Source organism: Vidua chalybeata, chromosome 14 (assembly GCF_026979565.1).
Source record: "Vidua chalybeata isolate OUT-0048 chromosome 14, bVidCha1 merged haplotype, whole genome shotgun sequence".
NCBI classification, from domain to species: Eukaryota; Metazoa; Chordata; class Aves; order Passeriformes; family Viduidae; genus Vidua; species Vidua chalybeata.
Window position 1 is genome coordinate 1,800,836 of NC_071543.1, and position 10,631 is coordinate 1,811,466.

At 49.3% G+C, this 10,631-nt stretch overlaps 1 protein-coding gene across 1 annotated transcript; it reads right to left on the reverse strand.

The window, feature by feature from the left end:
* Window positions 1–8,264: 8,264 nt before the first annotated feature.
* Window positions 8,265–10,252, reverse strand: LOC128795207 (transcription factor SOX-3-like). Its single transcript, XM_053955787.1, has one exon. The coding sequence runs from the start codon at window positions 9,996–9,998 to the stop codon at window positions 9,042–9,044; it is 957 nt and encodes a 318-aa protein (XP_053811762.1). The 5' UTR covers window positions 9,999–10,252; the 3' UTR covers window positions 8,265–9,041.
* Between the last annotated feature and the right edge of the window lie 379 nt (window positions 10,253–10,631).

The window sequence follows — 10,631 nt, forward strand, 5'->3', positions numbered from 1 at the left end:
GCTTTTGCAGGGATACAAGGGAATGTAGGAGGAATTCACTGACTGCACCTTGGATACAATCCTGATATACACCTGGATATTTTTAAATACTTCTGTACTTTAAGGTCAGAGGGAACCATTATGATCCTTTACCCTAAACTGAGGCACAGCCAAGATTATTAAATTTTACCCAGCAGTTCCTGGAGAGAATGATTCTCTCCTACTGCATAAGTGAACTCTACCGAGCCCAACAGCTTTGTTATTCATACTCCAAGGCAAGCAGCACCTACCACAATTTGAGTGATGAGATAAATAATAATGCAGCCAACCAGAATGGGAGACAAACTAGAAAAATCCTCATCGAAATTCAGCAGATCTGGGCTAGCTCCCTCTCAAAGCTCCCCCATCCATCCTGCCCTTCACACAGAGATTTTAGGGACAAATGCCAGTAGATCTCTATTGTTCCTGCTCATTCATTAGCTACAACTGCTTTTTCTGTTGTGCTCACACTTCAAGGTAAGGATAAGATCCTGGCTACATTGTGCATTTTGAAAAAGTAACAATGAGACACAGAAAATGTATTTTAAATACAAAATAACATTGCATTGTTTCCTTCACAGTTTTAAGTAACCCTCAGAAGTGAAACATACATGTTTCAAGGTGATAAACTCCTTTCATCCCATTGCCTTCGGACTTTCTCCTTCCATCTCCATTAGCTGTATCATTCTCCTTTTTTACATCTTGCCCCTTCACTAAATGGAGTCAGAAAAACCCCTCTTGGTGCTTTTTGTCACAATGCCATTTTCTCCACCTGTATTTCCCATGCCTGCAGCAAGGCAGTATTTGTGATTAAACCATAAAAGCCTGATTTTAAGTTGCTGCCCTGTCTCTAGTCCCCCTTTCCACATGCACCAGTGCAGCTCATGAGCTGGCTTCAAAGGGGAGCAGAGGGTCTCAGTTTAGCTGGAACAATGCATTTCACAGAGCCACAGCTTTCACTAGCCTCCCATGCTGGGGGTTACTATTTGCTTTCCCACACTTCCCTTTGGGCTGCTCCAGCCTTTGGAGCTGGAATTAAGGCAGGCACAAACTGTGGTTAAACCTGCTTAGATATATGAACGTGTTCATCAAAATCACACCTAAAACTGCAGAAGCCGAGGAAAACCAGTCCTGTTCCCCTGAAAAACTCCCAGCCTACAGCACATCAAAATTACAAGTGCTCGAGGGTTATGTTTATAACAATTTTTGTGATGCAGTTCATTGAAGCCACCTGCCCCCCATTTGCAAGTGGGTTTTTTTCTCATTAAGTGGGCAAGGTAAACCCAAATCCTCTCCCTCACACCTGAGCTGCTCAGGCCTCTGCTTAGAACCCTGACTTTTTTATCTGCCTGACAATAAAGGTCTGTTCTGCTTGCTTTTTCTCTCCCCAGTCCTTCTGTGGACAAGCCAGCCTCAAAACCTATGGCTGGCAGAGGTTCTTATTAGAGCAGTTCAGGGAATTCTCCCGTGGGTTGACAACAAGCTCAGGCATCACATTTTGGACACCCACCAAGGACGTGACCCCGTGGCTGCTTCTCATCCATGTTCAGCCACTTCCTTGTCACAAATCAAACAGAGAATTTGGTGCTGGGACCACACAGCACTTCAGTTAATTTGTCCTTATTTCAGCATCACAGTGTCCTTCCTCTGCTCCCACCCTGATACAGAATCTCTGGCTTCACTGAACGATGTGTGCCCATAAATGGATACAGACAAAAGCACATTTGCTACACATCTGCCTACTTTGCACTGAAGATGAAGAAGATCAAGCACCAAAAGTCTGCCAGTGCCTTTGTTACCTCACTCCTGGAGAGTATTTCTCCTTATTCCTCCTTCCTTTCCTTGCAGTCCTACCTGAGCAAGGTACAGCACCCAGCTCTGGCAATATCCTCACATCTTGTCAGCAACAACAAAATTCTGGTGTGAAGCTGTGAGAAAGTCTGATTTGATAGAAGATAGAGGTAAGTAGTTCTGCTTGGAAAGAAGGGGTGAAACCTCAGTGTGAGGAGAAATGAGCTTTCTTGAGGTGGTGTATCAAAACATACCCTGGGCTCTTTCACCAGGCTGGCATTCTGACAGTGCAGTGAAAATGATTTCACCCCAAAAAAAAAAAGATAGGACTGAATGGTCAGAACTCCCCTGGGTGTGGAGGTTGTGTTCACAGCCAGTTTCTGAACCTTGGCAGGACAGAGGAGGGAGGTGCAGCCAAGCAGGACCTGAGCCCAGGCACAGGACTGCAAAACCTCATCAAATACTTGTTCAGTTCAATTTAGGCTGGCCTAAATTCTAGTCCTCTCTTGAATAATTGAAAAGGAAACAATTGTGGGAAAAGCTTCATGTAACAGGAAGTCCAAAGGATGTGCCAGATTTTGGCAGCTCCATGCTTCTCTGTGCAGCTCACAAACCTCATCCTGCCATTAACTGGCCTGTCAGTCACTGAAAACAAAATAACTCCAGGGCACAGATGGACAGCCCTGTGCTAGAGGCCAAAACAGTCCTGCTTCCTACTCCAGAACCTTCAATGATCTGCCTCCAGAACCTCCAAAGATCTGCCAGTGCCACCACAGTTGAAACTCTTCAATAATCTTTTTGTTTTACTGCTGTCTAAACAAAAAAACACCAAAAGATTCCTTATTGTCTTTAACAAGTAATCCGAAGTTATTCATCCCTGCTTACACAAGACTTTCAAATCAAAGCATTTGTTCTTGGCTAGAATTTATACAGGTAAGGTCTGAAATCTCGGGAGAAGAGCAGAAGAGTTATTGCAGAAGGGAGCAAAGTACTTTCAAGGAGTTGATCTCCTTACTTTGGTATAGTTTAAAAAAAAAGTTTATTATAATAAGTAGTATAATAGTTCTTAGGACAGAGAACACAGGCAGGGCTAATCCTTCCTGCAGCCACTCACACAGCTCTGCTGAATGCCTGGAAAACTGCACAGAATTACCTTGGTTCAAATGTTTGCCAGTCTGTATACTCAGCTCCTTTACTTCCTTTAACTTTAGGGCCATGACACTTAATTCAGTTACTATCCCAGCTCTGGTATGCTCATAAAAAATTCACACCTGTTTCACAAATGTTCACCTGTTTAACAGACTCAGGTTTAAAGGAAAGGAAGTTTTTTTGCTTAATTATGAAAGTATAACTTGCTTTTTTGAAAGGAATTCCTACTATGACATTTGCCGTTTACAGGCTGTAAAAGCAAAACTGCCCAGTGAATCGAAAGGGACAAAAAAAGGGAGGGAGAGGGAAAAATAAAAGAGAGAGAAAAGAATTACTTGGATTAAAATATCTTTCCTTAACCTTGTGGAAGAGAAGCTTCTCTGACTTGGCAGCGCAGTACAATGAAAATGAAATCAATGCCAAGTGTCTTATCCTGAGCTCTGAATGGGCAAAGTTCCCATTGACTTTCAAGATTTCTTCCCCTGCAAATGGCATTCGGGAGCAGTCGTTACCTGCACCTAGGGCACGTCCACCACTATGTTCTGTCTCTCCCCTTTGTGTCTCTCCCCTTTGAGTGGATGTATAGAATTTTTGAAATCAGCACAGCAAGCTGTGAATGATGCATGAAATGAATAAGCTGAGTCTTGTACAAAGGGGAAATCCTGAAGGCTTGGTGCAATCACTGCTCTACTATTTCCTATGGCCTGCATAGAAAAGATGCATAATATTCTCCACAGAGACAAAGGAAAAAGCTCACCGAGGCCAGAATCTCAATCAGAAGCTGCAGATGAGATAAATGACAGCAGCTCACAAGTTTTTAACGTTGCTTAATTTCCCTCTTATTCCTAAGCTGTTCCCCACGGGTGCCTGGCTCTCTCAGCCCTGCGTGCACGTGGAATATACACACGGGGATGGGGGCTCTGAGAGCCCGGCTCACTTTGCATTTCTTTGGAGGCAGCCCGGTTTATGCAGGAGTTTGTGTTTCACACCTCGCCCCATCAGCCCAGGGGAGTTTGCACCAATCCCCCAGCATGGCATGGCCAAAGCACGGAAAAAGGTGCCGATTTTTCCACAAGATCAACGGGATGTCTTAAAACCCCCGTAACTTCTTCCTCATGTGGACTCGAATTGGAGACTTCACTGATATCAGCACAAATATTTTCAAACCAGGCCAAACCACGCTCAGATTGATTAGTCTTAATTTGATGTATTCCTGAATAAATAGAAATCTATTATAGTTGAACCTAGCAGCAGCAATAAAGATGAGCATCCTGAGCACAACACTGTGGTACATATGGTTTTTTTTTCATCATGGAGAAGGTATAAATACATATTTTTATGGATGTGCTGTGACCTCTCTCAATTCTCTTGCTCTCTCTCATGTTTGCTCACACGCTTTGCAATCTCTCCTGTTGCACTAAGGAGGTAGAAATATTTTAGGAACCGGAAAACTGAGGTTTAATTTGGATACTGAGCTTCTGAGGATGCCTTTGGAAGAAGCAAATCTAAAATCCTGTTTGCTTGACTAGCAACACAAAGAAGTTGGCTGTGAATGGTATTCGCAGCAAAGAATAATTAATTCCTCATCCTGAGAACATTCTGTTGGGAAAAAGTCACTGTGTTGCACTGATTGCTGCATCTAGTGGCATCAATTAAAAGTTGTCCTAGGGAAGTATGTGGAAAACTAATCTGGAAATCTGCATTAGCCACTAAATTATCCCATGCAAACACATCTGCAATGATGGCTATCCACACCTTCCTTGAGAAATCATAAAAGAAATGGATCCAAATTTTCTCTCCTTGTTATTTCCGAGATTTATTTAGAATTTAGAGATGGAATTTACCATAGAGATAATCTGAATCTGCAGCATGTGAATAAACTGGATATGACTATAGGAAATCTGGGATCAAGGTCTGTGTAAGTGGAAAAGAAACCATTTCAAGCAGGCACTGAGAATAGCAGCAGCATTCCAGTCCTGGACATCACCCAGCTTCAGATTTCAGGTGTACTCATTCCTGAGAAATCATCATTTCCCTTAACATCAGAGGATAGTTAGACAAGTTCCTACCTTCCTAATAATGTTCCTGAGAAGTATCTTTTTTTTTAGTCCCTTGTTTGGTATGGGACAGCTAAAAAGATAATTTATGAATGTTTTCACAAAGTGTCTATGCTAATGCTTTTCCTGAATTTAGTCTTCATCTCTTCTTGTAGCAAAGAAATAGCAGAAATACAAAAACATGCAGTTTAATATATATTCTTAAAATATTCTTAAAATACTCACAATCAGTTTCCTCTGCTAGTTATTATACTTTACTCACTGTTTCAAAAATTTAACTTTTAACTTTTTTAACTTACCAACTTTTTTGCAATAAATTGACTCTGAAGTTCTTTGGCATAGGAAGGAACCATGAAAACGTAACCCAATACAGGGGGTTTTGACAAACCAACAGCACCAAGTGTTATCTTCCCCTCAAAAACAGGTTAAAACAAAAGCCTAAATATTGCCATTGCACTTTAATGCCAGCATTAACCTCTTCAGAGCCAGTGCTCTGTCATTCTAAAGACAAAAGATGCACTTGCATTTATCCTGGATGCTGTAGAATAAGGCTGCAGTTGATTTAACTGTGCAAAGAGCTGCTGATGATGGTGCACATGCAACAGCCCAGCACTTCATAGTTTGGAACTTTACCTGTGAATGTCAATGGCTCCGTTCTGAGCTTTCCAGGAAGGAAATCCTGCCTGGGCAGAGCTAGAAAGGCATTTAGATTTTAATGCCTGCATGCACATAGGAGGGATGTCAAGAGCCAGATACCCTGAAAATTTAAAAATGGAGTTCAGCACACATAAAACAAACCTTCATCAGGTCTAAAGAGAACATATTTCTGCATTTGTTCAGGAGGAAAATCTCCTGGGCCCAAGCAAAGGCTGTAACCGCTCTTTGGGGATAAAAAGTTGTCTTTCAGGCAATGTCTCCTTCCATGCTGTTGGCTCTCTAATTAAAAACACTCCTTGAGGGAAGAAGAGGCTGTATCTGTATTTGTACTTAATGTACAAGGCTGGGTTCCATGGGCCTGTCCAGTCCAGTGTGTGCAGTTTTCAGAACCCTTCCCACAAGCTCTGAACACAGCTTATGAACTTTGGGATACAGTTTAGCCCCAGGAAGCTGAGAACTGCATTGGGAATTTTACCTGGACATCTCAAAACCAGTAAATCAGGAAAAGCAGCCCTAGGCCAAACCACTGATAGGACCTTCCAGAGAGAGCAAGGCAGAGACATTTATAGAGACACATTTCTCTGTGACCCCTCAGGAACTCGCTCACAGAACCTCCTTTGGCCCTGACTTGGGCCAAACAGGAATAACTTGAGCTTAAAAATACTACAAACTCTGAAAAAACAGTGTTTCTCCCCTTTCATGGCAGAGAATCCACTTCCACAAAACCCAGATGTAAAGAACAAATATTTATAATGATGCAGCTGCAGTTTGTCTCTGAAGACACCAAGTACAGTTCCAGTGCTGGCAGCTGCTCACCTGCTCAGGAGCCCTGGCTTTTGTCAGGCCTGCACCTGCACACCTGCCTGGGAAAGTGGAGGGAGAATTGTTTCAGGGAATGGGAATTTCACTCTTCCCCACTGAGAGCTGTCCTGGCACTGCCAGTTCTGGAGAGCACGGGGGAACAGATTGACTCCAGATGAGATGAAATCGGTCCTGCTGCTGCCCTGCCTGTGTCCTGTACTCTGCTAACACCACTGATGCTCAGGCCTCTCTCAGACCTCCAGGTTATTTATGGATCTGCTTCTCCTCAAGGGCTACTAAGTCATGGTACCAGCTACTGTACTCTCCTGCTCCCACCTGCGGGACAAGCGGCACAAACAGGCAGAAGCAGCACCACGGCTTCGCCGGATTTCACCAGAGATCTTAGGGACGAATTGAGCTGTGGGTACGAAACAGGCCGCGTTCTCGTTCACCGGGTGATCCCCGCAGCCCGTCCCGGGGGCAGTGGTGGTGCCCGGGCTGTGCCGCACTGGCCGGAGCGCGGCCGGCCCCGGGAGGGGACAGCGTGCGGGGCCCGGGGCTTCCCCGCTGCGGGACCTGCTCCGGGAACTGCCCCTTCCCCGGCTGGCCAGGAGCCGGGCACGCCGCCAGCGAGCGGGGCTCTCGGGGAGGTTTGCAGAGCATCCTCACCCCGGGGAAGAGCCCGAGGAAAGCCCAGCCCTGCTTCGAGGCGGAGAAGGCAGGAGCGGCTGCCGGGGCATCCCCGCCGCGGGCCCGGGAGGGAAGCGGCGGGGAAGGAGCGCGGATGCGACCGCCCCGGGCAGCCAAGGGGCACGAAGTGTCCCCGAAGCCGCCGTCGGTACGGAGTGGCAGGGCAGGCCCCCGTTCCCAAACCCCAACCCCAGCAGCGCCCTCGCGTCCCCCTCTGCTCCCGTCCCAAGGCAAACAGCGGAGGGGCACCGGGAGCAGGCGAGAGGCGAAGCTCGAAGCGGGGATGCGCTGCGGAGCGGCCAGCTCGGAGCCCGGGCCGGGCCCTGGAGCCGGGGACACACGTGGGGACCCGGCCGGAACAGGGCTCGGAGGGAGGGAGGGAGAACCGATGCTCAGCTCCGCCGGCCGCCCCGGCACTCCGCGGGGGCTGTTCCGCAGCGTAGCACGAGTAACGCACATCCCTAAAAATAAAAAAACACTAAAAAAATATAAAAAGAGCGGGGAAAGGAAGGGAAAGTTATTCAGACTCCAAGCACTCGTCAAACATACTGAAAAGGTTGAATTATTTATTTCCTCTGGGGACTCCTGTAACCATTCATTTTTAATGGAGTCTAATTAAAGAGTTCCCCAACGGGTTTTACTTTCGTAAATATTTTAGATGATTTGGCGTATCTAGGCAAATCCTCCGGACAAAAAAAAAAAAAAAAAAAAAAAAAGGAAAAAAGGAAATGCACAACAAGCCGAGGCGGAGCCGTAATCCCCTTCGCTCCCCTCTGCCGAGAGAAGGCAGCCGGCCAGAGAGGCAACAAGTGGCCGCGGCTCGCAGAGCGGCAGCCCCGGCAGCGCAGCGACGCTGCCCCGGCCTGGGTACCGCTTCACTTGAAAAGAAAACCAAATCCAAGGAGCGCATTCTCCCTCTCCCGCCCCCCAAAACACAGCCCGGCTTGGCAGGAAGAGAAGCTCAGCCGAAAAGCCGTGGCAGCTCCCGGAGCGGGCGGTGGGGCCGCGATGCTGCGGGGAACCCCGGGATGGGCTCGGCCCTGCCCCGCTCCGCGCTCCCCGCAGCCGCGGGGGATCCGCACAAACCGCCCGGACACCGCCGACGTGCCTGATATAAAATTTATTGATCTCTCTTCGTTCGGAAGAAGGAAGCAAACGAGAACTAGGAACAGGGAAGTAACAAAACTAAAACGTTTTTTTTCCTTATCCGATATGTCAAAACATGGTTCACAGTAAAATTCACAAACCCATTTACATAAGTTTACAGCTTAAGAAAAACCAAGACATACAACTTACTATAAATAAAAGAAACACGTTTGCGACCCGCACAGCTCTGCTCTCTCCCACCTCCCCCTTTTCAAGGAATAAAACCTCAAAATTAAAAAGTCGTGGAAGCTACAGATTGCAGATAGAAACCAAGCGAGGGTCGGTAACAAAACACTTAATAAACCACAGCGATTATGTGAACAACCGAGTTTAAAAACAAAAGCCCGCGGTTTTTGTTTATGTCATTGCAACGCTAGAAAAATCAAACTGGAAGATGCAAGATTTTTTAAAAACTTTCAAGCGAATAAAACAGTGCCCAACCTAGCCGAAACCAGGAAAGGAGTTGCCGTGGTTTGAAAACTTCACAGCGGCTTCTAGGAGGCAGGAGTTGTGCTCTATTAAAATAACAACTTGCTCAAATATTATTTCTTGTACAAAAAAAAAAAAAAAAAAAAAAAAAAAGGACACAACTAACGGATTTCCTTTTTAAAATTTCTCCAGAGTTAGTATTAAGTCTGCTAAGCCGAGCAACACTGCCGTACGTCCCGGTGTAGTCAGGGAGCGGTGGTGGGGTTAGGGATTAAGACGGGGAGCCGTCCGGAGCAGCCAAGTTTATATGTGAGTTAGTGGTACGGTACCATTCACGGCAGTCCCGGCACTCTGGTAGTGCTGGTGCACGCTGTGTAACCTGCTGCCCTGCAGGGCGGAAGGGTCTGTGGCATCCCCGCCGGGGGGCAGGTACATGCTGATCATATCCCGCAGGTCTCCCAGGCAGGCCCTCTGCGAGTGGGAAGTGATGGCCGGAGGCGGCGAGCTGGGCTCGGATTTCACCACGGAGCCCATGGAGCCCAGGCTCATGGCCGTGGAGGGCTGCTGGCCGTAGGCGGCGGGGGACATGCTGTAGGTGGAGGCGGCGTTCATGTAGGTCTGGGCCGTGGACATCATGGGGCTGTACTGCAGGCCCGTCATGTCGTAGCGGTGCATCTGCTGCAGCTGCGGGCTGTTCATGCCCGGGTGCTGGCTGTAGCCCAGCTGGTCTTGCATCAGTGAGTAAGCCCCGTTGGTCCAGCCGTTCATGTGGGCATAAGTGTCAATCCTCTGCCCCACCCCGACGGGGCTGCTCACCGCGTTGCCCCCCCCCGGAGCCAGCAGGTTACCGGGCAGCGAGTATTTGTCCTTCTTCAGCAAGGTCTTGGTCTTCCTCCGGGGCCGGTATTTGTAATCCGGATACTCCTTCATGTGCACGGCCCGCAGCCGCTTGGCCTCGTCGATGAAGGGCCGCTTCTCGGCGTCGCTCAGCAGCTTCCAGTCGGCGCCGAGGCGCTTGCTGATCTCCGAGTTGTGCATCTTGGGGTTCTCCTGGGCCATCTTCCGCCGCTGCCCGCGCGACCACACCATGAAGGCGTTCATGGGGCGCTTCACCCGGTCCTGGTCCGAGCCCGCTCCCGCTCCGTTGCCGGCCCCGCCGCCTCCGCCACCCTTGCCGGTGCTTCCCGGAGCGGGGTTGCCCCCGGTGCTGCCCGGTGTGGGCTGCGGCGCCTTGATCTCCGTCTCCAGCATGCTGTACATGGCCGGGGCCGGTAAAAGGTGCGCCAGGGCGGCGGGCAGGCGGGCACCGAGCGAGGAGAGGAAGTTCAAAAAAAAAAAAAAAAAAAAAAAAGAAACAAACAAAAAGAAAAGAAAAAAAAGAAAAAAAAAAAAGAAAACCTGTCTGGGCGGCTGCCACGAGAGAAGGAGGAAGTTTGGGTGCCTGGCAGAAGCGCCGCTCCCCGAGGTGCCGGCGGTGGCGGAGCTGCTGCTGTGCTGAGCAGCTCCCGCGGGCGGCAGCGGGCGATGCGCGCTCGGATCGCGGGGGTCCGTGATTGACGGGCTATAAATGAGGGGGCGGCGGCCAATCAGCGAGCGGTTCCCGACAGCCCCAGGCCGGGAACTGACCGGCCGGGGGGCGGGAGGAGGGACCCGGGCTCGGGGATGCCGCGGCTGCGGGTGCCGGGCCCCTCCCGCCGCGGCCCGCAGCCCCCGGGCCCTGCACCTGCCCCCGGGGCAGAGCGGCTCCCGCAGCTGCGGCCGGCCCGGGGGGAAGGAGCGGCCCGGGGGGAAGGAGCGGCCCGGGGGTGCCCTCGGGGCCGCGGGGAGGAGGAGCGGGGCGGAGCGCCGCGCTGCGAGCGGGAGCTGCGCGGTTGCCGGGCACAAAGAGGTTTG